A 27,751-nucleotide genomic window follows, 5' to 3' on the forward strand; every position below is an offset into this window, starting at 1 on the left:
ATTAAGGTATTTGTGGTGGCCACAGAGGTAAGGTACTCAAATCTCCCTTCCAAAGAACCTACTGGGAGAAGGGTAGTTGGCAGACAGGCTTCAGCTGCTACACTTTCAGATCTATCTCAGAAGTCATCCAGAAGCCAAACTCCTATAATGCTCCTATCATGACCAAAGCTGCTCCTATAATGACCAAACTCCACAAGGACACTAGAGCCAAACTACCCCTATCTGTCTCAGGATACCTGTGATGTGACAGCAATCTTTGCTCTAAGGCTCCCCAGTTACCTGGCTCAGAATATCTCAGGGATGCATTTTGGTCTCATGACCCTCTTACCAGATACTCCTTCCTTTCCTCTCTCATTTCAAAGGTATCAGACCTGTATCTCAATCTGAATTTGCTCCTTGCCTACTCTGGCTTCCTCTTCACTTTATTTTTCACATCATTTCCCCTAAGAAATCTCTTGTATGCCTAATTTCTTTTTGGTATCTGCTTTCCAGAGAACACTAAGTGACTCTGTATTGTATTATTACTTCAGCCTGGAAGGATACAATCTGCTTCCTGTATGTAAGGGCAAGAGGTTCAATTGAAAATGAGGGCATTTGTTATGTAAATAATCACTTCTGCCAAATGTGGGCAGAGGGGGATGGTAGATAAAGCACACCACACAAAGCAGTAAACAAAACCTGAGAAAAGAGGAAGAAATTATAGAACATCAGCCAGGCAAAAACTTAGATTATTTCTTTCGCCCATGGCCAAGAAAGTGGAGTGAACAGAATTGATTATTCTTTCTTCTGTGCTATCACTAAGCCTTAATGCTATCATTTCACTTACCGTACCATATTATCTACAGATCTCTCTCTCCCATTGCACTGATTCTTGAGGGTCAAGAGAAAGTCTTATTTACCAATGAATTCACAATACTTATCACACTACTTAAAATATACTGTGCATTTTTAAATATTTTTTAATGAATACATGAATGCAGAAACAAAGTTTCAAAATACAGGTTAAACGATTAGATTCAGGAAAAATAAAACACAAGTTTATCATGTATTATTTCTGGATTCTCAGCAATCTTTTGTCTTGTAAACTGAGAACTAAAATCAGGGGAGAAATGTTTAAGTTTATTTATGTGAAAGCATTTTTTTAAAGTGTAAGCTCCAAATATAGGTTAGGATGTAAATGATGGCAATGATGAAAACAACAATGATAATGATGATAATTAGAACTGAAGTTTCCTGGGATCCTAGGGCTTACAGGGAACAGAGCTGACTAGCAGGAGAGGAAGCAAATTTTGTGTTTTCACAGACACTCAAATCCATCCTGATACTATCACCATCACCCAACTTAGTTTTTACTAAACTGATGACAAACGAAATCATAGGAAAAACAAGACACAACACAACACAAAACAAAAAATATTGCCTTCTTTTATCCCATCATCATCATAGCTTTTTCTAGAAAGATCATCTTCATATGTTTAAAAAAAAAGTTGTGGCCTACTCATATACAGACCTTTCACTAGTGAAAACCCAACTTTACTCATGAGCTGAATAGTTAATGGCTGACAAAGGATATACCTATTACATTATTCGAAGTCTCGCGTTATTTCCATTTTTACCTCCGTGTCATTATGTAATCCCCTCCCCCATGAGTGTGAGCTAGTCTAGTGGCTTGCTTCTAACAAATAGTATACAGCAAAGGCCATAGAGTGATACTTCCATGATTAGGCTACATAAGATTGTGACTTCTATCTTGTTAGCTGACTGTCCCTCTTGCTGGCTTTGATGAAGCAAGAAGCCATATTGAAAAGGCCCATCTGGCAAGGAACTAAGTGTTGTCCAATAGCCAGACAGGAGCTGAATACTGCCAACAACCACATGAGCTTAGAAGTGGATTCTTTTATACTTGAGCATTCAGAAGAAACTGCAGTCCTCGCTGACACCGTAACTGAAACCTTGTGGGAGATCCTGAAGCAGACACAACTAAGTCGTGCCTACACTACTGACACACAAAGCCTGCAAGATAATAGATGTGTACTGTTGTAAGCCACTAAAATTGTTGTAATTTGTTACATGGAAATAGAAAATAAATACATGTACATTTGGAACACAATCATTTATCATTAATACTTATTGAACGCTTTTCATTGAAGTACAAAAACAAAACATTGGACTTACTTGGAATGAAGGAAAGATGCACGTATCCCCCGCTTCCCTTCATTGACATACAGGGTTTAATAGCTATTGAGATAGGGACTTTCATGTTATCTAAATGGAAGAATAAAGATAATGTCAATAAATTATTATAAATCATTTGCAGTAAGTAGAGTATTCTGAATATCATTCCCCAAAAGATGCCATTAAAATTGTATAATGAGAAAAATTGAAGGCAGTTAAAAACATCTCTCTCCCTGAGGGAATGACATCAGCAAGATGGCAGAGTAAGAAGTCCAAGACCCTCCTTCCCCTCATAAACATACCAATTCAACAACAACTCATGGACAAATTCCCTTTGAGAGAAGTCAGAAACTAATTGAAAGTTTTCTGTATCCCAGGAGAATGTGAAATCAGACTCACCAGAGTCAGTAGAAGACCTCCTTTTATCAGAAACCCTGCACCTGGCACAGCACCATCAGGAAAAGATCCCCTATCCTCCAGCTTCACTCAGGAAGCAAGAGGTTGGTTCCTGTATCCAAGTTTCCTCCAAGGTGGATACCCAAGGACTAACAAATTAGAAAGTCTGAACAGACCTAGAACTGGTATGGAAATTGAGGAGTAATCAAAAATTTTCCAACAAAGAAGAGCCTAAGACCAGATAGTTTCACAGGGAAATGCTAACATTTTTTTTAAGTTTATTTATTTATTTTGAGAGAAAGAGAGAGAGAGAGAGTACAAGCAAGTAGGGGAGGGACAGAGAGAGGGAGAGAGAGAATCCCAAGCAGTCTCTACACTGGCAACATAGAGCCCAATGGAGGGCTCTAAATCACAAACAGTGAGATCATGACCTGAGGTGAAACCAAAAGTCAGATGCTTAACTGACGGAACCACCCAAGCACCCCTCTAACATGTAAATAAGAATTAATACCAATCCTCAAACTCTTCCAAAAAAAATGAAAGAGACCATTTCCAAACTTATTTTATGAAGCCAGTGTTACTCTGATACTAAATCAAAGACACCACAAGAAAACAATGGACCAATATCTCTAACGAATATGGATACAAAAATTCTCAACAAACTACTAGCAAACTAAATTCAACAACAAATTAAAAGGATCATACACCATGACCAAGTGGGATTCAATCTTGGATGCAAGGATGTTTCAACATATGAAAATCAATTAATGCAATATACCACATTAATAGAATGAAGGATAAAAATCACATGATTATCTCGATAGATGCAGAAAATGAATTTGACAAAATTCAACACACTTTTGTAATAAAAACTCTCAACAAACTAGGATTAGAGGAAATGGCTTCAGCATAATAAAGGCCATACATGAAAAGCCCATAACTAACATTACACTCAGTAGTGAAAAATTGAAAGTTTTCTTCTAAGATCAGAAACAAAGCAAGGACACCCACTCTTAACATAGCACCAGAAGACCTAGTCAGATCAATTAGACAAGAAAAAAAAAAATGAAAAGCATGCAAATCAGAAAGGAAGAAGTAAAATTTTCCTTGCATGCAGACATGATTCCTTTTTTTGTTTTTAAGATTTTATTTTTAAGTAATCTCTACACCCAATATGGGGCTCAAACCCACAACCCCGAGGTCAAGTCACCTGCTCCACTAATTGAGCCAGCCAGGCACCCCAAGACATGATTTCATATATAGAAAATCCTAAAGACTCCATTAAAAAACTGTTAGAACTAATCAACAAATTCAGGAAAATTTCAGGATTCAAAATAAATGTACAAAAATCAGTTGCATTTCTATATACTAACAATGAGCTACCTGAACAGAAATTAAGAAAACAATCCCATTTACAATAGCACAAAAAAGGAATAAATACTTGGCATTAAACAAAGGAGGAGAAAGACTTGTATACTGAAAACAAAACACTGGTGAAAGAAATTAAGCAAGCACAAACAAATGGAAAGACATCCTGTGTTCACTGATTAGAAGAATGAATATTCTTTCTTTTTTAAAAGAATATTTTATTTTTAAGGAATCTCTACACCTAATGTGGGGCTTGAACATACAAGCTCAAGATCAAGAGTCATAATGTCTACCAACTGAGCAGCCAGATGCCCTAGAAGAATTAATATTCTTAAAATGTCCATATTACTCAAATAAATCTACAGATTCAATGCATTCCCAATCAAAATCTCAATGGCATTATTTTACAGAAAAAAAAACTCTAAAATTCATATTGAACTACAAAAACCACAAATAGTCAAATTAATCTTGAGAAAGAGGAACAAATCTGGAGGCATCACACTTCCTGATTTCAAACTATATTATAAAGCTACAGTAATAAAAACAGTATGGTACTGGCATAAACACAGACATAGAGACCAACGGAACTAAACAGAGTGCCCAGAAGTAAATTCATGCATATATTGTCAACTGATCTTTGACAGGGTGCCAAAAATGCACAATAGGGAAGGGATGGTCCTTTGAAGAAATAGTGTTGAGAAAGCTGGATTTCTACATGCAAAAGAATGAAATTGGGGGTGCCTGGGTGGCTCAGTCGGTTAAGCCTCTGACTTCAGCTCAGGACATGATCTCGTGGTTCATGAGTTCAAGTCCCACATCAGACTCTGTGCTGACAGCTCACTCTCTGTTTCTCAAAAAATAAATGTAAAATAATTTTTAATAAAAAATGGAATTAGAACCTTATAATACACTGTACACAAAAATCAGCACAAAATGGACTAAAGACTTAAACATAAAATTCAAAATTATAAAAACCCTAGAAGAAAACAGAGGGAAAGTTTCAAGATATCAGTATTGACAATGATTTTATAAATATGACACCAAAAGTACTGGCAGCAAAAACATAAGTAAACAAATAGAACAATATCAAACAAAAAAGCTTCTGCACAGCAAACAATCAACAAAGTGAAAAGGCAACCTACGGAATTGGAGAATATATTTGCAAACCACATAGCTGATAAGGGGTTAATGTCCAAAACATATAATTATAATAATTCAATTATAAAAAAATTAGTAACCTGATTTAAAAATCGGCTGAAGACTTGAGCAGATTTCTCCAAAGAAGACGTGCAAATGGCCAACAGGCATATGAGAAAATGTTCAATATCATAAAGTATCAGCGTAATGCAAACCAAAATCACAATGAGATATCACCTCACACTTGTAAGGAGAGCCATTTTTTTTAAATTTTTTAAAGTCATGTTTATTTTTGAGAGGCAGAGAAAGACAGAGTGTGAGTATTTCCAATGAAGGTTCCCACATGTCTGAAATTGTCTGATTATGATGACAAGATGTCATCATATTCAATACAATCAGACAAATGTTTAGAGAGCCCCTGTGGATGCTCAGTATGGGGCTAGGCATCAGAGCAGGTGGGCAGGGGGCTCAGGTGTTAGAGAGTGGAGAACAGAGATATAAGGCTTAGTCTTAACATAAGGAAGTCTATGATTTTTCTGGGAAGACAAGACCAACTTACAAAAAATAATTAGATGTAAGAATCAAAAGATTGTATAACACTGTATGGCATGTGATTTTATTATTTACAAGGGTTTGGGAACTATTGGACAATAGCTTCATTATTTTAGAGTTACCATGTATGTGATCAAGTTCTATATTTGGTTTATTACAGAAAGTGGTAACCAGTTTCAACAAATGCACAGAACAAGAGGCTCCAATTTACCTGCAGCCGTAAAGGCCAGCATTGCTAATCCATCATAGCACTTTTTCCTACTGAGTACTGCCTCAGAATCTTTCTTAACCCATCATTCCAGGCAATGGCAGCTGGCACAGAAAACGAAACCAATGCCACTCTGAGTGCTGGCATTAAGTATTTTTAGAGGTCTAGGGAGGAAATGTTGGCCGGAGTTGAACCATCATAGCACTTAATTTTACCTCTTCAATGGAATTTCCAGTACATAAGTATGCAGTCCCTTTTGACAGGAATGCCCTTGTCATCATCAGTCAAGACATTCTTTCTCCTCCTTCAAAATGTATTCAAATATCATCAACACTGTTAAGCCTTCCCGGACTCCCCCACACCTCCTTACTCCCACAGTCACAAACACACAATCATTCATAGTATTTGATCATCTTTCAATGGTCATTTGTAGATCTTTACTACAATTATTCATTTATATATCTATCTTCTTCATAAAAACAGCATCAGCCTTCAGGACAGGAAGAAGGTCTCATTTGTTTTTCATGTCTCTGGCACAGAGCACAGTGCCGGGCACATGGCAAATGAGAAATGTGCACTTACTTACTTTTGCTTGGCCTATTATGTGACAAATATCTCTCTAGGCACCAAAGAAACAACAACAAACAAGAAGTCATGGGCCCTACTATTGAGAAATGTATATGCCAAGGGGCACTTGGGTTGATTAAGGGCACTTAATCAGTTGATTAAGTATCTGACTCTTGATTTCAGCTCAGGTCATGATCTCACAGTTCATGAGTTTAAGCCCTGCCTCAGGCTCTGCACTGACAGTGTGAAGCCTGCTTGGAATTCTTTCTCTCTCTCTCTCTCTCTCTCTCTCTCTCTCTCAAAAATAAACATTTACAAAATAAAAAATTAAAAGAGAAATGTATATGCCAATAAAAAAATCAAATAGGGTCATGGGATAAAGAGTGTGTGTGGTGGAAACGGAGGAGTGGGGACTAGGGATGATGGAGTTACTTCAACTACGTTACTCAGGGAGTGACAGGAAGGAACCAGGCCTGTGGAAACTGGAGAAACAGTGTTTTAATCAGAAGGATTTCTAGTTAGTTCAGACTAACTAGAGAGGTGAAATGACTTTGGCATGTCAATAACAACAAAAACATACACATACAGACACACACACAGACACATACACACAGACCATAATATGAGGTACATGGAATAGGCAAATTCACAGAGACAGAAAGCAGAGTGGAAGTTACCAGGAACTAGAGGGAGGGAGAAATAGGGAATTAGTGTTTAATAGGTACAGAGTTTCTCTTAGGGATTATGAAAATTCTGTTAATGGGATAGAGGTAAGGATTACGCAACATTGTGAATGTCCTTAATACCACTGAATTGTACACTTGAAAATGGTTTAAGGGGTAACTCTTATGTTTGCTATGTTGGTAATATAAACAATAATGATAATAAAAGCCAGTGTGAATGAAAGTTATGAAACAGGGTGGGTGGGAATCATAGGGATGAGACAAGTAGGCAGGGGCAATCTTAAGGGGTCTTAGAGGTCTTGCTATAAAGTTGGGATTTCACTCTAATTGCAGTGGAAATCCACTGGAAAGTTTTAAACAAGGAGAGTAACATTGTCTGACTTATTTACATTTTCAGAAGACCTCTCTGGCCCCTGTGCCAAGAACAAATTACATAAGAGCAAGAATTGAAGTGAAGAGAGAAGAATCTGAGAGGTTGCTACAAAGGCCAAAGGAGAGACAGGGGTGTGAGTGGTAAGCAGAGGATAGTCATAAGTAGTTGGCTTTAGAATATATTCTGGAGATAATGAAAATGTGAACCACCAATAATAAATTGAATGTGGAAGATAAGGAAAAGAGATAATTTTTTTTAATTTTTTTTTGTACATTTATTTATTTTTTGAGAGACATAGAGACACAGAGCACAAGTTGGGGAGGGGCAGAGAGAAAAGGAGATACAGAATCCGAAGCAGTCTCCAGGCTCTGAGCTGCCAGCCCAGAACCCGACGCGGGGCTCAAACTCACAGACTGTGAGATCATGAGCTAAGCCAAAGTCAGATGCTTAGCCGACTGAGCCACCCAGGCGCCCCAGTAAAAGAGATAATTAAAAGGTACCCCTGGTTTGGGGCATAAGGAATTAGGTGAATGATAAGATGGGAGATATAGGAATAAACAGGCTTAGTTCAGCATAAGTCAAGAGTTATAGCTCCAAATGGCTATTGGACTTACCAGTGGCCATGCTCAGTTTACAGAATGAATGAATGAATCCTCAGGTCATGTATTCATGACTACACTGTAGTTATTCATCCTACTACACATAAGACAAAAGCCAGAAGTTCCTTGAGATACCAGCCATAGCTTACCTAACTTTTGCATTTTCAGTGCTCCTTAGCATAACTAAACTTAATGCCTGTTAAATAAAGCTTGTTAAACTGCATTAAATTCAGCTGACTTGACTAGGCTCTGTAGGGCACATAGGGCTTTGGATGGACCACAAAATGACTGCATGAAACAGAAAGATGAATACAGATATTTCAAGTTACAGAACAGCAGAAGTACAACTAAAGGCCAGAGAAGAGGCTGGCCTGCTCAGAGTGGGGTATCATGCAACATACCAAGATATACCTGTTTAGCTGGAAGGGCCATGTTACAAGCACATGCCCAATCAGTCAGTAGGTCCTGTCAGCTCCACCTTCCGAATCCTTGCAGAATCTTCTCATCACCTCCACCACTATTCCTTTGGTCTGAGTCACCATTATCTCTCTCATCAGGGTTATTGCGCAACAGCCTCCCAACACATGTTCCCCCACCCTCGCCCCCTTATAGGTTATTGTCAACACAGCTGCCAGACCAAGGTTTGCTTGCAGTAAAAGATAATCTGGCCCCTGACCTGCAAAGCCCTCACCTCCTCTCCATTTCCCTCTATGACCACATCTTCTACTGCCTTCCCTCTCACTCACCCATCACAGCCACACTGACCTCCTTGCTATCCTTCCAACACACCAGACATGTCCCCACCTCAGGACCTTTGTGTGTGCCCTGTGCTCTACCTCTTCCCCTAGATATCTGCATGGCTCATTCCCTCAACTATTCCAGGCCCTTGCTAAATGTTACCTTCCCAGGGAGACCTTCCTTGGCCATGCTACTTTATAATGCAATACCCTTCCCCATCTGTGCACCCTGTGTCTTCCCCTGCTCTATTTTTCTTACACAGCAACTGCCACCATCTGACATGCTGAATATTTTACTGATAAAAACTCCATGAGAGCAGGGACTTTTGTTTTTGTTGTTCGCTGCTATATAATATCCTCAATGTTCAGAACAGACATGCTAGATGCTCAGTAAATAATTGTTTACTTCAATAATCCATTAATTCTTGGGTTTCTGGACTACCTATAGCTAAGTAAGTAAGTAAGTAAGTAAATAAATAAATAAATAAATAAATAAAATGAAGGCTAGAACTGAATCAGAGTCTGATGACTTCAGTTACAAGGGGGCATGTGTCCAGGGTCTTTTAGACTGACTTGCACACCCACATCTTCCACCTTTTCCAAAGTTGAGGAACATACAGCTAATTCTTGCCATTTCTGTAGGTTTTTAGCTGAACCCCCCTCCCCACCACCAAATTCATATGTGGAAATTCTAATGTGACTGTTGGGAGATAGGGTCTTTAAAGAGGAGATTAAGTTAAAAAGAACCTGTTAGGGTGGGCTCTACTCCAGTATGATTGGTGTCCTTATAAGAAGAGGAGATTTAGACACATAGAGAATGTCACCAGGCTTGAGTGCACACAGGGAAAAGACCATATAAAGACACCGCAAGATGGCAGCCATACACAAGCCAAGGAGAAAAGCCTCAGAACGAAACAAAACTGATGACTCTTGATCTTAGACTTCCACACCCAGAACTGTGAGAAGTAAAGTTCTGTGAAGTCATCCAGTCTTTGGTGTTTTGTTACGGCAGCCCTAGCAAACTAATACACTGTAAATATCCCATAGCTTCACCAAATGGAAATCATCCTCATGGAAAGACTAAATAGGGTGTTGTTTTTGTTACCAACAGCCTCACAGGAATACCTACAGGAATCAGTGTTTCCTGCACATGCATTTTGGGCTCAGCCAGGACAGATTCTCTGAGGTAGGGAAGAAAATGACATGGCAGTGGGCATAGCACTGCTGTAGCTGTGTACCCTGCTTGCTCCACTCAGTCCCTACATCAGCGAGGCAGCAGGAAAGGACCACAGGATTTCTCAGCATTAGACAGAAAGACACAAAATCCTCCCTCAAAAATCAAATCAAAAGACAAATCGTATTTTTGTTACTAAAAGATTAAAAGCTGAATAATTGGGCTACCTGAGTGGCTCAGTCAGTTAAACGACCAACTCTTGATTTCAACTCAGGTCATGATCTCAGGGTTTGTGAGATCCAGCCCTGCATCAGGCTCTGTGCTGACAAGCTAACAGTGTGGAACCTGCTTGAGATTCTCTCTCTCTTCCTCTGCCCCTCCCCAGCTTGTGTGTACTCTCTCTCTGTCTAAAAAAAAGAAAGAAAAAAAACCTGAAGAATGATAATAAGTATAAAATAAATAAGGACACATGAAACATGGCACAGACGTAACATAATTGGGGTGCCAGCCTGGCCCAGTTGGTGGAGCCATGAGACTCTTGATCTCAGGGTTGTAAGTTCAAGCCCCATGTTGGGTATAGAGATTACTTAAAAATAAAATCTCAAAAAAAAAAAAAAAGAAGAAGGTGACATAATCAATGTATGGTACACAGAAGTCAAAGGAGAGGAGAGAGTTGGCCGCAGAGTTCACTGGGAGGGCTTCCTGAAGGGGGAAACTGATCTTCTATGATGGAGAAATTTCAGAGATAAACTGAAAGGGAATTCAGTATAATCCACACATGGAAAAAAGCCACAAGTGTAAAAGATTGATCACACAGCTAAATTGTGTTCTCACACCTGGCAATTACTCTAATGCCCTGGAAGTAACTTTATATTAGCATTTGTCAGAGTGTGTTTTCCAGGATAGTCAATACACTCAAAAAATACAATAAAACAGAAAATCTGGGGATTAAATAGGTTTTTTTTTTTTTAATTACAGAACTTCGCAGAACTCAGAGTACGTTTGCAAATCTCCCCCAAATGATTAAACCACCAATCCTTTTTCCCAACAGAATCTCAAAGAGCTAGCATTTGTGGAAGGTATCAAACCTTCCCGATATAGCTAATAGGTAGAAAAGGGCAGCCAACCCATGATAAGCAAAGCAATAGAAAGTACCAAACCAAAACAGCAGTCAAGCCCTGATGCTGTGTATTCAGTCTGGCAGACATTTGAGAAGAAATAGGGAGGAAAAACAAAAAAACAGTGATACAGCTAGTTGATAGCATTAGGGTATGGCTGATTTTTTAAGTACTCAGTACTGTTGTTTCTATATGGCTATGTGCTAAAACTTTAACCTACAACAATCCTTGTAAAACAGCTTTAAAATCACTTTCACTTTGGGGAGCCTGGGTGGCTCAGTCGGTTGAGCATCCGACTTCAGCTCAGGTCATGATCTCACAGTTCATGTGTTTGAGCCCTGAGTCAGGCCCTGCACTGATAGGTCAGAGCCTGGAGCCTGCTTCAGATTCTGTGTCTCCTTTTCTCTCCCTGCCCCTCCCCAACTCACTCTGTGTCTCCTCTCAAAAATAAATAAAAACATTAAAAAAAATGTTTTTTAATCACTTTCATTTTACCGATAAAAAAGCTGGGACACAGAGAGGCTAAGTATTTTTTGCTGAAGGTCACACAGCTTGTAACTGACGGAACCAGGCTAACATCCACTTAGGGAGGTAATTCCAAGACCCCTCAAAAGTCACAGCCTGAAACACTTAAAAAGCACCGGTTACATGCCCACTGCTTTGCTGAAGAAAAAAAAAATCACATACCAGAGCAATAATCAATTCCAAAAGGCAGCTAGGATGATTCTACCTTCTCAAGAAGAACCAGTAAGTATGGGTCTGAGGCAAAAACTCAGCAAAGAATTCTGCCAAAACTGGGAAGAATCTGAAACTGGGATCACAGTGGAGAGAGCTGACCACAGGGAACAACAGAAGCACTCAGAGGTCAAGTTCAACACAGTTTAGAGACTTGGGAAGTCTGTGAAAAATGAAGAAAATCCACACGGACGGTCACCTGCCATCACATTTGCTGCCAGCAGCAGCAGCTGGAACACACGGTCATTTCCTGTGTTCCCGCGACAGCAAAGTGACGTTCGTTCCTGTAAAAACTCACCCTTGAAGCACTTGTTGCTGTTTTACTTACCACAGTGGGAATACCAAACACTGGAATCAGAAGAGTTGCAGATCCACTGTAGCTCCCCAGGTTCAGTGAATGTGGAAGAAAACAGAGTAGAAAAAAATATAAATGGAAACATGATTCAATATCCCCAAAACTTTAAAAACGCAAGGAGAATCAGTAAGTAATCATCAGACTCTTTCCTTTCAGTAAGCAGAAAAGACTTAACTTAGTCATTGGTCACATGATTTCTGAGCTTCTGTCCAACTATTTCCTCTTTTGTGTGTCTGTATTTAGTATTTGAGTACTTCCGGAAAGGGGAGAGAGGGAAATGATTTAGAATATACTTTTCTAGAACACTTGATGCAAATGAGAGCACAGACCGTTAAAAACAAAACAAGGTACTTCTCAGTCAATAGTAACAGAACCAGTCTGTAGGTCTCCCCTAGAATCCCAACAGACTGGTACGTCTTTTCCATCTGTATTGTTGTTCTCTCCTACAAGTTTTTTAGATGACAGTGTCTCATGGCCCAGGGAGCTGGACCTATGGGTCTGAAGTGAATAGTCTTATGCAAACTATTTCTGCTCCACAATAGGTGCAGCCACAGAGCAGAGCCAGACTAGATGAGACCCCACACACGGGATATTACCATAGCTCTGCGCTGTGGGCAGGGGCCACACCAGGCTTGAGAATGCACTGACTTAAGCAAACTGCAGCTCCAGGGAATATTTTGACCCCTGATAATGAAATGGTCATTATTTTGCATGTGGCATGAATTTCAAAGTTCTCACTCTGTTCTAGAAAAAATAGGTGATCTTTTAGATACTTTGCTACTTGAAATCATTAAAAAAAAACTTTTTTAAGTTTATTTAAGAGAGACAGGGAGAGAGCACAATCAGGGGGTGGGGGAGGGGAACAGAGGATCCAAAGCAGCTCTGTGCTGACAGCACAAAGCCTGTTGCGGGGTTTGAACTCATGAACCAAGAGATCATGACCTGAGCCGAAGTCAGACACTTAACTGACTGAGCCACTTAGGTGATCCACTACTTAAAATCCTTCAATGGACATAGTTTGGAATTAGTAGCCAAAATAGCATGGAGTCAAGGCCTAAAACTCTACAAGTTTGGAGGAAAATAATCATATGTTGGTAAAAGCTTCCACTAAAGAACTGGGCTGCTTTCCCATTTTTAGAAAGGCAAAAATCCATGGGAGGATGGGGTAAATGGGAGCAGTTAATGGGTATTGAGTTTCAGGTTTGCAAGGTAAAACCTTCTAGAGATCTGTTGCACAGCAATATAAATATAGTTAACACTACTGAACTTATGCTTAAAATTGGTTAAGACAGTAAATTTTATATTATATATTTTTTACCACATTTAAAAAGTAAGAAAAATGAGGGGGGGGGGAGGAGGAGAAGAACCTATGAATGCCCCTAATGGTCTCAAAATACCATTCCCCATTAAAAGGAACAAAGACTGGAGAAATTGCTGATTCCAGGTCTGGGGCAGAAAATGCACAAGATGGAGCCTGGAACATCTTATCACATTAGATAACCAATATCTAATTGGTTATCTAGACAGTCTCCACTGACCAAAGATAGGTTTCTTATCGATGTTGTAACAAATAACCACTAACTTAGTGACTTAACAATACAAATGTGTTCTCTTACAGCTCTGGAGGGCAGAAGTCTGGAATCCCTTTCATTGGGCCAAAGTCAAAGCTGGTTCCTTCTGGAGACTCTGGGAGAAGAATCTGTTTCCTTTCTCATCTTAGAGAGCTCCAATGTCTGTATTCCTCCATCTTCAAAGTTCAGCATTCCCATCTCTGCTTCCATCATCACATCACCTTCTCCTCTGACCTTCTCACCTCCTGACTCCTCCTTATAAGAACACTGTGATTACACTAGAACCATCTGGATAATCCAGGATAATCTCCCCAAGATCGATCTACAAAATTCTTTTGCCATATAATATGACATTCACAGTTTCCAGACATGAACATTTTGGGGGACCATTATTCAGCCTACTATGTAAACATTAAGATAGTTAACTGCAATGAAGTATACATATTTGTATATAAATATGAGCTATAAGCTCATATTTTTGTAAAGTCTAATCATCAGATGATGCTAGGAAGCCAGCTCTTTTAAAAACCAGTAAATAAAGGGAAAGAATCAAATATTTATCCTGACTTCTCTATGGAAACTCAGCTACTGGTAACCAGACAGTAGATGGGGCAAGTTTCCCTTGCCTCCTCATACTATTTTCTCTACTTTTAGAAGTATTCAGCTAATATATAAAAAAGTAACAGTAGAATATAACCATCTTGGAACACCTAAGGAATTACTTAGGCACTGAACATCAATGGTTACTAACTGCACAAAGAGAGAGACAGAAAGACTGTATTTCTTGATAGATGAACACTGGTAGACAGCCTCCAAGATGGTTCCCAATGATCCTTACTTCCTAGTACCCAAAGTCTTGTGTAGTAGTCCTCTCCACCAGTGAATAAGGCTGATTGTGTAATATTGCATAATTACTGCATGCGACTTCCAAGATAGATCATATACATCATTGTGGCTTCCACCCTGCTCTTTTGGATCATTTGCTCTAGGGGGAGCAGGTAGCCCTAAGGAGAGAACCACGTGGTGCAAAGCTGAGCCCTTTTGCCAAAAAGCCAGTACCAGTTTGTCAGTCATGTGAGCAAGCCATCTTGGAAGCAGTTCTTCCAGCCCCAGTTCAGCCTTCAGATGACAGCAGCGCCAGCTGATATCTCGACTGCCACCTCATGAGAGAAGCTGATTCAGAAGCATTCAGCTAAGCCACTCCCAGATACTGGATCAACAGGCACAATGTGCTATGTTTGAAACCTCTGACTTTTAGGGGCGATATCTTATGCAACAATAGATAACTAATACAAGCAACATTACCTATGAAATGGTTTTGTCCAAAATAATGAAATCTCAGTATGATGAGGGGCGCCTGGGTGGCTCAGTCAGTTAAGCGGCCGACTTCGGCTCAGGTCAGATCTCGCAGTCTGTGAGTTCGAGCCCCGCGTCGGGCTCTGTGCTGACAGCTCAGAGCCTGGAGCCTGTTTCAGGTCCTGTGTCTCCCTCTCTCTGACCCTCCCCCATTCATGCTCTGTCTCTCTCTGTCTCAAAAATAAGTAAACGTTAAAAAAAAAATTAAAAAAAAAGAAATCTCAGTATGATGAAGCTTCAAGTCCTACTACCAATTTACAGGAGATACAGAGGACAGAGAAACACGTTAAACTACACCTCAGGGATACAATCAGAAAATCTAGACCAGGAAAAGATGTAAAGGACAAACAACTCTGTTCCTTCAACTGATAATTTACAAGGGAGAAAAAAACAAAGTGAAAGAAATGAAGGGGCCTATAGAAGAGTCTGAAAAGACATTTCGTAAATTGGTATGAATAAGTATGAACTTTTCCTAGATCTTAATCCAAACAAAATGTGGGGAGGCATTGGAAATTTGAACAGACTGAATATTTGATAACTCTGGGAGAGGGCAGAGGTTTGGGTATTATAATGGTATTATAATTTTTTAAGTCCTTATCTGGTAGAGTTACAAAATTAAATATTTAAGAAATAAATGTTATGATGTCTGAGATTTGCTTCCAAATAAGTAGAGGGCTTCCAAAGTAGTAAGTGGTTGGGGTGTAGATGAAACAACACTGACAACAAATTGGTTGGTAATTGTTGAATCCGGATGATAGCCATGTTGATTCGTTGTACTCCTACTTTTGAATGATTGAAGTTCTCAATGAAAAGGAAGCCAACAATGTATAAACTGTTCTGAGTAAATCAAATACAGTTTTAAAAACTGTATCATTCAGACCTAATGGCCATTTTGTTACTTTTGCTTCCAAAAGCTGGATTCTTTTAGGATGATGAAATTGGTATTGAAAAAAAGGATTACAAAATATTTTATTACCAACGGGTTTTATTACCTGATGTAACCCAGATGTTAAACCAGGATCATCCTGCCTTTTGAGATTCAACTAAAACTGACTCAATGCCCTTTCTATATGTAGTGGGACACTCCTCACCTCCCCAACCTTTCCAAGATTACTCTGAGGTGAAGTTAGTAAAGTGGCATAAGAGAGATGTATATAAATTTCTCCTCCTCACCTTGGTCTGAGTTGTTTCTGCTGACTTATTTCAGTGGTGAATCACATTCTACACATGCTGTTCCTTTTCTACTTCTTGGTGTCACTCCAGACCACGCACTTGAGAAGTCCTCTTTCTCAGTATTTTAGGCTTCTTTTCCCTAAACAACCAAGTTGTCTTCTGAATTATGATGATACTAATAAAAATAGGTTTTTCACTCCACTACACAGGTGGCAAAATGGTTATATGGATACAGGACATTTAAAGAAAGAGATATGAGGTACTCAAAACAAGTTATGAACAAAGTGACACTTGGAAGAAAACGAAAATATTAACAATACTGTTTTTTCTTCTAGGAGTGGAACTAAGTGATTCTTTTTCCTTGCTTCTACTTTCTGATACTTGATGAGCATTTGATTATGGAATAATTTTTAATAGAAATCTACAAATCACATTAACTGCCAAGATAGCAACAGGTATTGATCTAAGAGACATAGGACAGAGGAGCAGGCAGAGGCCCAACCTGAGGATGGAGACGGCACCAGGTTGTTCACCTGAGACCTAGAGCCTGCTCTTTACTAGGATCATAACTGGCTGATCCTAGCAGAGGGTGCTCTAGGTCTCAGAAATGGGAGCACTTTTCTACCCTACCCTCCCTCCTACAAGCCTCTAGCAGCTTCAGACCTGATCTGTCAACTAGTGATGCTCCTTGTTCCTTCCCCATCAACCTTCCTCAAACACAGATAAGCCATAATGATATTTACCATCATGGCAGATAGGAGACATGAGGCAGCTCCACACAGACTGGGTATTTTGTTCTTGACCTGACTGACAACTAGCACAGTACCTGGCAAACACTGGGCACCTAATAAGTTATCTACTGATCTAAATAGCATGGGGGCGCCTGGGTGGCTCAGTCGGTTGGGCGTCCGACTTCGGCTCAGGTCATGATCTCACGGTCCGTGAGTTCGAGCCCTGCGTCAGGCTCTGTGCTGACAGCTCAGAGCCTGGAGCCCGCTTTGGATTCTGTGTCTCCCTCTCTCTGACCTTCCCCCATTCATGCTGTCTCAAAAATGAATAAATGTTAAAAAAAAAAATTAAAAATAAATAAATAAATAAATAAATAAATAAATAGCATGATTTAAGGCCTTTTGCTCCTTGCTGAAAATCCTTCACAAGGACCAACTTTGATTTTACAACTAGAGGTTAAAAAATCTTAAAATGCCAGGACTTCATAAAGTTAGCATAAAGATGGCCATTTTATAAAAGTTCCTGTCATCTATTTAGTACCTATGATTTTTCCTGCTCTGATAGGATACATCAAAGGAGAAGAGTGCACAGAGGGACAACTGGGACCACCAAAGACATCGCTACTTAGATCACCATTTCTCCTGTAACTACCACACTCAACTGGACATGGAGATTCTTATTATGGGTAACTATGCCAGAGAAGATAGGCAAAAACTTGTGGTTTGAACCAAAGGGAGATTAACACTGCTTCCTATAATTTTTGAAATTATTACTTTAATTTTTAAAATTATAGAGATTTTAATGTGGGTAAAGTTAGTATCTATACACTTAGAAAAACCCAAAAAACAGCTCTCCTATTTGCTTCTGACATCTGATCCCCAGGTTAGAGGCAGCCACACTTATTATATAAAATTACTTATGCCTATGCCAGCATGAACGTGTATTCTCACTTTTTAAAAACATAAATGGTAGAATATTACGTTTTGTTTTTCAAACATAGCTTATTTTATTATACAGAAACATAATTCTCTGAAAATTAATTAAAAGTTGTTTGATACAACTTCAAATTGGTTTTAACAGTCAGTCACTAACAGAAAACAAAAGGCAATTTAATTATTATACATTGGAACATAAATCACATTTAAGCACAAACATGAAAACAGCAGACTCATTTCTCATCTTTGACTTGTTTCTTTTCACTGTCTTCTTCCATTTCAAAAGTGAATGGTTTGTCATAACCCATTAGATGGTTATAATCTTCAGGGTTTGGAAAGAGCACTGGATTAACTAACAGCGATTTTGTTTTAGCGTAAAACGTGGTAAACACATGTGTGCTGTCTGGAATCTTCACGTCATTTTGGTGAAACACTGTACTCGTTTCTGAAAGCACAACATTATAAGTAATGGCTTTGTAAGTGTCTGTTGTAGCTTCATGGTACAACCGAATGACATAGCCTTTTGTAACAAAGTGAAGCAGTGCTGGAGTGATCACCGTAAAGCTTCCTATGATGCCATAAAATACTATTTGCAAAGGCAGACTTCCAAATATAATATTATTTTGTGCAAAAATGTATGGTAGAAATGCAAGGCTGATGACACTTGTAGAATAAGAGAAACATTTCACACCTAAATAGGAAAAAAATAATGGGAAAAGATTAATATATATAAATTTTATAAAACAATCAACCTATTCAATTAATACTTCCACCTTCTTATAGCATCACCAAAACAATAAAATCAACACACACACATAGTGATTATTATTTTCTAGGCTCTGTCTTTACATACTTTATATATTTTATTCACAAAATCTTTGAAAAAGCACTATGAAATAGACAGATAATTATCATCATCACTCCCATTTAAGACATGAGAAAAACAATGCACTTGCTCTATATCACAGAGCTACCAAGTGGCAGAACTGGGATTCAAACCCAGGCAATTTGACTCTAGTGCCCAGGCCACTGACCAATACACTGCACTGCCTCTCCAGGTAAGAAATCTGCTTTAGGGTTAACTGGCCCTCTACCTCAGTTCCCCAAGAAAAGATTCAATATTACTCAAAGATCCTTATGAATACTATAAAAGTTAATTCAGCCAGCAGATTATCAAATAAAACTCTATTAATAAGCACTTCCACATATCTAACATTAAATGTTTATATATGAGGCTAACATTATCAGGCTAAGTGCCCAGGATTAAAACAGCAAACTACCAAAACAAACAAACAAAACCGAAAACAAAACAAAACAAACACCAGTGGTTAAGAAACACATGGGAAATAAGGCACCTGGGTGGCTCAGTTGGTTAAGCATCTGACTCTTGGTTTCAGCTCAGGTTATGATCCTACAGCTAGTGAGTTAGAGCCCTGCAATGGGCTCCACGCCTGCTTGGGATTCTCTCCCTCCCTTTTTCTCTGTCCCTCCCCCACTTATGCTGTATCTGTCTCTCTCAAAATAAAAACTTAAAAAAAAAAGAAGAAAGAAACACGTGGGAAATATATTCAACTTCTTTATCAATGAAAGACATTCAAGTTAAAACAGTGAGATATTTTTACCTGTCACATTAAAACATTAAAAATCAATGACTTCTGAAATGCATAGTTAAAAATGGTTAAGAGACACCTGGGTGGCTCAGTGGGTTAAGCAACTGACTCTTGATTTTGGTCAGGTCATGATCTCATGGTTGGTGAGATCAAGCCCCACATCAGGCTCTGCGCTGAGGTGTGGAGCCTGCTTGGAGTACTCTCTCTCCCTCTCTCTCTCTGTACCCCACCACTTGTGCATGCTCTCTCTCTCGAAATAAATAAAAATAAAAAACATTTAAAAAATAAAAATGGTTAAAATGGTAAATTTATGTTACATATATTTTACCACAATTAAGTGACTTAAAATGTAAATTTCTAGAAGATCGACAAGTTGAGATCCTAGACAAATTGGTTATAAATTTAACTTGGAAAAACAAAGTAAGAAAAAAGGGTGGGAGAAGTTAGATATTAAAACATAAGTCTATAATTATAATGGTGTGGTCCTGGTGCACAATAAAACAGATCAGTTGAACAAAATGGAAAATCCAGAAATAAACCTAACTGCATATGGAAATTTATATACTATAAATTTATATACTATACATCTCAAATACGTGGGCAAAAATGGTGCTAGGACAACTGGATAGCCATATAAAAAAGATAAAAACTCAATCCATCCCTCATACCATCTACTAGGAAAATTCCAAATAATCCTGATATTTAAATGTAAAAAATAAAATCATAGAGATAGAAGAAGAAAATATCAGGGGCGCCTGGGTGGCTCAGTCGGTTAAGCGTCCGACTTCGGCTCAGGTCACAATCTCACGGTCCGTGAGTTTGAGCCCCGCGTCGGGCTCTGGGCTGACTGCTCAGAGCCTGGAGCCTGTTTCAGATTCTGTGTCTCCCTCTCTCTCTGACCCTCCCCCGTTCATGCTCTGTCTCTCTCTGTCTCAAAAATAAATAAATGTTAAAAAAAAAATTTTTTTAAAAAAAAAAGAAGAAGAAAATATCCATGCAGTCCTTCATAATCTGAAAATGGGAAAACTTTTCTAATTATGACTCAAAACACAAAAGCAATCAAGGAGAAAGGTAAATCTGATTAAAAATGTACATGGACATAAACAAAGTAGAGACAAATGAGAAAAATATTTGCAACTTATATCACAGAGTGTTAATATCCCCAACATATAAAAGGTTACTAGGATATGAGAAGATCAATAACCCTGTCCACAAACATGCAAGAAATAGAAGGAGATGGCTCACTAAAACAAAAATAACCACAGCCCTTAAACAGAAGAAATGTTAATAAACCTCAAACATAAGAAACATGAAATTAAAACCACGGTGAGATATTGTTTTCCTCCCAAACTGCCAAAAACCAAGTTTGACAACATACTGTTAATGAGGCTGTAACACAGTCTCATACATTGCTATTGGTTACAGGCTTAATTATCTTGCATCAGTAATTTAAAAATAATTCCTTCCTTCCTCCCACAGGTAGTTGCTATGACACTGGTACACATACAAATACAATACAATACAATACAATACAATACAATACAATACAATACAATACAATAGGGATACAATGCGGACCAAGATGCCTTCTATAAAAGCCACCTTAGTCCTTCCAACTACCCTTTTTTCCCCAAGACTTTTGTCACACTATGGTGGGTTGAATAGTGTACCTCAAAATTCATGTGTACCCAGAACCTCCAAATGTGACCTCATTTGGAAATAGGGTCTTTGTAGACAATCAAAAATTGAGATGAGTTCGGGGCACCTGGGTGGCGCAGTCGGTTAAGCGTCCGACTTCAGCCAGGTCACGATCTCGCGGTCTGTGAGTTCGAGCCCCGCGTCAGGCTCTGGGCTGATGGCTCAGAGCCTGGAGCCTGTTTCCGATTCTGTGTCTCCCTCTCTCTCTGCCCCTCCCCCGTTCATGCTCTGTCTCTCTCTGTCCCAAAAATAAATAAAAAACGTTGAAAAAAAAATTAAAAAAAAAAAAATTGAGATGAGTTCATCCAGGAACAGGGTGGGCCATGACTCCAATGAGAATATCCTTGTAAGGATAAAACATGACAGAGACACAAAGAAAACATGGCCCTTCCCAACACCGATTTCAGAATTCTAGCTTTCAGAACAGGGAGAACAAATTTCTGTTGCTTTAAGCCACCAAGTGTGTGGAAACTTATTACAAGAGTCCAAGGAAACTAATGTACCATATACTTTATTTTGCCTGGATTGACGTAACTGTCATTTTCTAAACAATATATTCTGGGCTTTCCCAGCTTCATGTCTTTGCTCATACTACTCCATGCCTGGGATGCCCTTCTTTCACACCTCTTCATGTTCAAATTCTTCTTAACCTAAAATGAGACTACTGTGACATTAGTTAATTATTTGTGGAGGAATTAAAAGGAACAATCAACTAAAAGACTCTTCAAATGTCTTTAAAGTAGGATCCATTTGGTAGTTTAAAGAATCTCCAAGAACGTTACCTCTATCTTAATGTCTCTCATTCAGTTTTACATAGAAAAAGTATTTCTCTCTCAGTTCCTACATAAAAAAAATAGTAATCAGGGGCGCCTTAGTGGCTCAGTTGGTTAAGCATCCGACTCTTGATTTTGGCTCAGGTCATGATCTCACCGTTTATGAGTTCCAGCCCCGCATCAGACTCTGCCCTCATAGTGCAGAGCCTGCTTGGGATTCTGTCTCTCCCTCTCTCTCTGCCCCTCCCTGGCTTGTGCTCACTCACTCTCAAAACAAATAAATAAAGTTTAAAATAAGTAAAGAAATAAAACAGCAATCTCTATAAAGTATATACAGTGACTTTCTATCACCATAATGTTGAAAGAACTCAAACATTAAATTCTTATAGAAGTTACAATTCTAGAACTTGGAATACCATGGATGGCTATGCTCTTCCACAAATATGACATCCTAACCCCATGAAAATTAACCATTTATATTCTCATCTTTAAAGAAGGAAGTCAAATGGAAATAAATGAATTAGTAAGCCTTCCCTGCATTTGAAGTAAGGGTCTGCTCAGAACAAAGGGTATTATGGGTATCACTGTTAACATGTCTAGTAGTTTAAATCCAGGTATCTCAGGTCAGAAATGTGACAAATGCTCAGTGGCCTACTTATGTACTGACTCCTAGAGGAATTTCTAACCACTGAAAATTAATTTTTCCAGTAACTTCAGAACTCTTCTCAATAGTGATTACACTCAGTCCTTATTGCCAAAGTTTTAAATATCTACACAGTCCTCTAAACAGTCTATTTTGATGCCTCACACTTGAGAACTTACAGATTCCCAGAGTAAATTAAAAAAATTTTTTTGGAAATTTATTTATTTTGAGAAACAGAGAGAGTGAGCAGGAAAGAGCAGAGAGAGAGAGGGAGAGAGAGAATCCCAAGCAGGCTCTGCATGGTCAGCACAGAGCCCCACAAGGGGCTCAAACCAACCAACCTCGAGATCACAACCTGAGCCAAAACCAAGAACCAGCCGCTTGACCGACTGAGCCACCCAGGTGCCCCTGCAGAGTAAATTTTAGATGATCAGTTGACACCAGCATAATCAAAAACAGGAATGCAAATGAAGGTGCTGAGATCTTGTGGCTGACCTGGCTATAAAGTAATCCTTCGGATATTTCAGGTTATTCTTTTAAGATTATTAAAATGAGATACAACCTCAGGAACTTGAACAAATCACATACCTAAGTTCTTCTGACCTTCCCTAATAAATTATTCCATACTAAATACCAAATTAAGAGCTAAGGAAAGAGCTTCAAACTTGTAGTCATTTAATACAGTTTTTCTTCCCTATTAGTCTCTACCACCTACAAAAGCCACTAAACATGTTTCTTGAAAATTCTAAGGTGAATTGAAAAGCTGTAAAAGTAATGTATTTTTTTAATTATGAAAGTATTATATGCTCATTTTAGCTGCCGAATTAAAAAATATATGAAGTAAATGTGTAGTCTCTCAAAATAACTACTCTTTAAGGGGTATTCTTCCACATTTTTTCTCTGCATACTCAAACATTACACAAATAAACGCACACTTCTTGTTCTGTTTTACTTCGTTGTTAAACACCTTGGGAGATGACCAAAGGATGGAAGCTTTAGCACCCAGCCAGAAGATCACACAGCCATGAACAGTCTTCAAAAATCTTTTTTAAATCACCTAGAAATGCAAGGGTCTCAACCTCTGAATCTTGCATTAAGAGGACACAAGAAAAAAATATATAACCTAATTTTTCCTCATATCTTGTGATTAAGAGGTACTAAAATAAGAGGTAACATCCTAAGTACATTTTACAAAGGAAATTACCCTCACTTTTGATTACCCACCAAACACTGTTCGGGCCAGATTCCCAGTATAAATCAGCCTTCCATCTTCTGATTTTTCAAGCTGTGTATGTAAGCATTGAACACACCTTTCCCAACAAAGAGGTATCTATTGAAACAGAGACCATTATAATGTGAGTACATAATAAAGTGCATTTGGACCAACTTTTAATTTTCTTTAAGTGTATTTTGTAAATTATAATGAAGAGTAAAAGAGAACTTGTCACATACGGTTATTTAAGGAATTCTCAGAGCTAAAGAAATCAAAGTAACAAAATCTCTTTCCTGAACTCCAGTCACAACCTGCGGAGTTGGAGAGTGAAGACCTAGGTTTGCACCCCAGCTCAAAGCCTTCTAGATAAAGCATGACTTTGAACAACTAAAAACTTCAGTAGAACAGTCTCTTCCATTCTATGGCTAATGAAAATGTCAAAAGTTTAAGCGTATTAGTTTTCAAAAAACAAAATCCTCAATGTAACGTAAATAAAACACTGCAAATTCAATTTGTTTGAAGTCCAGACCGTCTTTAATACTTCTGCATCTCCTTGCTTCCCTTGTTCCTCTTAATATTTCACTTGAAATCCTGTATCACATTTCACAGAAGAGTTCCCCGAATGTCTAAAAATTTATTTCACAGTACACACACTTCAAAATGTAAAAGGCATGCCTGATCCATTTATGTTGAAATTTAATGAAATTCCAATTCCCATATTAGGCATTTCCAAGTTTCAATCTTGTTTACTAATCTTGATACTTTACAGGGCAGGATTAGGAGACAATTTATTCAGATAAAATGAGAGCATTAACGTCCCCAACCCCTTTTTCCAAAGAGCAAAATAATTCCTTACAATAAGCTCACCTAATAAAAAAAAAAAATAGAACAAACTTAAAGTCCGGTTATCTGAGTTCTTTCAGTTCAGTCTCCAGATGGTGCCTGTAATGTTGCAGATTAACCCCTCCGAGCTTCCGCTCAAGGATAGAAAGAGAAGAGTCGGCACCCACGAGCTGGGTTTGCAACCACCTGTAAATGACTCAGAACCGCCCAGAAAATGACCACTTTCCAACGGATATTCCTAGACTCGTGGGTGCTGTAAACCCCGGGATCCCGGGCCGGTTCCCGAGGCCGAGGCCCAGTACTTCTGCGCTGCCCTCAGAGAGCTTCTTCCGCACCAGGGTCACCAGGCCGCCGGGGCGGGGGCTCCCCAGGCCCGATCTACCCTCACTCCCCCACCTCCACCCTCACCACCCACCTCCACCCTCACCGCCCACCTCCACTCCCATCCTCTCTCGGTCCGCAAGCCTTCAGACTGCCGACCTGCGTTCGCACCCGACTCCCGAGGAACGGCCGGGCTCCCCGCTGCCCTTCGCTTCCACCGCCAACCAGCCCCGGGGAGCCGCTGCAGGAGGCCACACGCGACGAGGCCGCGCTAGGGCCTCGGAGCGCGGCAGCCGCCCACGGCACTGTCCTCTTTCCGCCGAGCCGAAGTCCGGCCGCCCACGGGCTGCCCAAAGCCAGAAGCAGCATCCCGCGCGTGACAATTGGCGGCCGACGGCGCAACGGCGACAACGGGAACCGCGAGGCACAGCTCCCAAACCGACCGCAGCTGGGACCAGCCGCGTTCGCTCCGCCTCCAGAAATCGGGGCGGGGGGTGTGGGGGGGGGCAGGCTTGGCCTCACGCGCGTGCGCAGAACTCGCGGTCTCCCCACAACCTTGACCACGCGCGTTCCCTGCGGACTGAGCTCTGAACGCCGCCCACCGGAGTCTGGTTGCAGGGATCTGCCGACGAACCATCCTGGGCGCAGCTTTACTTTCCCATACTTTAGCGCTCTTTAGGAGAATGTGGAAGGACAGAGGAGAGGGAGAGCCATGAGCGGAGGACAACGCCTGGAAGCCAGGGTTAAAGTCTTTCATTCTTAGTTGGCGTCATTTTCTAGGCCCCCCAAACTATCTTCTTTCCGGAAAATGAATCTGGCCTGTTACCACAGAATAATAATGCGATTTAGACAAAAATGAATGGTAATTTAATCCAACCATTGGATTGGGAGAAAATAAATGGAATTTATTCATTTAATGCTGATACTTGTCAAATATCTCTTCTGGAATCCTTCGCATCCATATACACGTTTCTTCATTACTTGTTTACGAGGTATTGAAGACCTATTGTGAAGACTAAGGAGCAGAGGATATAAAGAGACCGCATAAAATTGGTCAGCTGAGTCTTGAAGGATGAGCATCCAACTAGTAGACACACCTTTGTTTACTATTTCAGAACAATGTTTTTGACTCCAGATGCTATTTGCATGTAAGAAGATCAAACTAAAAGTCTAAACTAAAGTTCTTGAGAACTCCAGATCCTGTTTACTTTTTTTTCCCTGGGTATCCAAAAGGATAAAATTACACTGCTTCTTTATGAATAACTTCATTTTCTTAAAGTTATTTTCCACTTACTTTTTTTTTTTTTAAGTTTATTTATTTAGAGAGAGTGCATACACATGCGTGCACATGACTGGAGAAGGGACAGGGAGAAACGAAGGGAGAGAATCCCAAGCAGGTCTGCTGTCAGGGCACAGAGCCTGAGGTGGGGTGGGGAGGACTGGATCCCACTAACTGCAAGATCATGACCTGAGCCGCAATCAGGAGTCCCACGTTCAACAGACTGAGCCACCCAGGCCCTCCTCTTCCACTTAGACTTTTAAAATTCTTCTGTTTAGTGTAATTGATTCTGCAAATAGCATTTTTCCATTTTACTGATATATGTCTAAAATTTTCTTTTAATATAGTGTTTTAATATTGTTACAAAAATAAATTGAGATATATTAGAAATGTTTCATTTATTTGAGCAAAAATTTATTCAAATTGGGCAGCACCAAACTGAAAGTGGTTAAGAGTCCTCCATTGAGAGGAGCTAGTGGCAACACAGAGAAGACGAAGAAGCAAAGCAAGGAAGTTATTTCATTTGCTATAGTTTAAGCATTTGCATTATTTGGGGAAATCTAGTTGGCTGTTTGTGATTGGTTGTTCTTAGACATTTATAGGAATTAATTCTGGCTTAGGTTTGGTTTGCTTACATAGGCTATCAAGGTATTAGAGCCGTCTCAGTGTAACGGCGTCCTTGACTGATTACTTCAATAATATACTGAGAACTTGAATTTTAACTTCTGTTAGGCTTAGTTTTGTTTTTTCCCCAACAGATACTATAAGCAGATAAAAATAATATTTGGTTTACTTCAGGTTTCTAAATAGCTAAACTGAGATCATATTCTGAAAATTCTATGCTGTAGAATTACGTTGAATTGTTATTTATGCTTCGATTTCCCAGTTCTAGTAATATAGACATTTGTTGAATATAAACTACTTGAATGGGATTTTAGAATGATACTAAGACTTTAAAAATAAGACTTGATACCCATTCATATCATCTAAGAGGTTCCCTTTAAAAACAGAGGCTGATAAGTATGCCTGGGTGGCTCAGCTGGTTAAGCATCTGACTTCTGCTGAGATCATGACCTTGTGGTTTCTGAATTTGAGCCCTGCGTGGGGCTCTGTGCTGACAGCTCAGAGCCTGGAGCCTGCCTCAGATTCTATGTCTCCCTCTCTCTCTGCCCCTCCCTGCTCATGCTCTTTCTCTCAAAAATAAATAAACATTAAAAAAAAAATGGAGGCTGATGTAAAACTGAAAAACAATTATCACTTGTAGAATGTATGGCCACCATTATTGTATGTCCTTTTTGTCTGTTTTTAGCTGTCTTTCCTCCCCATCCACCAGCTCTCTTTTCTTCCTTTAAGGTGAATTTAAGGGCAGAATGGCATGATGGAAAAAAGAAAAAAAATTGGTAAACCTAATACACTGATAAGAACCCAAA

The 27,751-nt window shown here is 39.3% G+C and overlaps 2 protein-coding genes across 3 annotated transcripts in view; both read right to left on the reverse strand.

The window, feature by feature from the left end:
- LY96 (lymphocyte antigen 96) overlaps positions 1–12,361 on the reverse strand; it is a 29,556-nt gene extending 17,195 nt beyond the window's left edge. Inside the window, exons 1-2 of the mRNA XM_049633251.1 lie at positions 12,151–12,361; positions 2,176–2,265 (exon numbers count right to left, since the gene is read on the reverse strand). Of these exons, the coding sequence (XP_049489208.1) occupies positions 2,176–2,265; positions 12,151–12,262 (202 nt within the window). The 5' untranslated portion in view covers positions 12,263–12,361. The remainder of the gene's footprint in view (positions 1–2,175; positions 2,266–12,150) is intronic.
- A 5,733-nt stretch (positions 12,362–18,094) lies between these two features.
- TMEM70 (transmembrane protein 70) lies at positions 18,095–25,509 on the reverse strand. Of its 2 annotated transcripts, none has more exons than XM_049633247.1 (3): positions 25,214–25,509; positions 23,890–23,995; positions 18,095–18,632 (listed from the first exon to the last, which is right to left on the reverse strand). In XM_049633247.1, exons 1-3 carry the CDS (start codon positions 25,409–25,411, stop codon positions 18,175–18,177), a joined length of 762 nt encoding a protein of 253 aa, XP_049489204.1. In that variant the 5' UTR covers positions 25,412–25,509; the 3' UTR covers positions 18,095–18,174. The 2 variants fall into 2 exon arrangements, with proteins under 2 accessions (XP_049489204.1, XP_049489203.1); XM_049633246.1 differs by having other exon boundaries at positions 25,202–25,509.
- Positions 25,510–27,751: the final 2,242 nt, after the last annotated feature.

This window comes from Panthera uncia, chromosome F2 (genome assembly GCF_023721935.1).
Source record: "Panthera uncia isolate 11264 chromosome F2, Puncia_PCG_1.0, whole genome shotgun sequence".
In the NCBI taxonomy this organism is placed as follows: domain Eukaryota; kingdom Metazoa; phylum Chordata; class Mammalia; order Carnivora; family Felidae; genus Panthera; species Panthera uncia.

Bases quoted from the DNA above. Each gene is read 5' to 3' on its own strand.
- TMEM70 (XM_049633246.1), bottom strand. From the start codon at position 25,411: ATGCTGCTTCTGGCTTTGGGCAGCCCGTGGGCGGCCGGACTTCGGCTC. The intron at 23,996-25,201 runs GTCGGCAGTCTG...CTGTTTCAATAG, and splicing joins GGAGTCGGGTGCGAACGCAG to ATACCTCTTTGTTGGGAAAG. The intron at 18,633-23,889 runs GTGGGTAATCAA...TTTCCTATTTAG, and splicing joins TCTGGCCCGAACAGTGTTTG to GTGTGAAATGTTTCTCTTAT.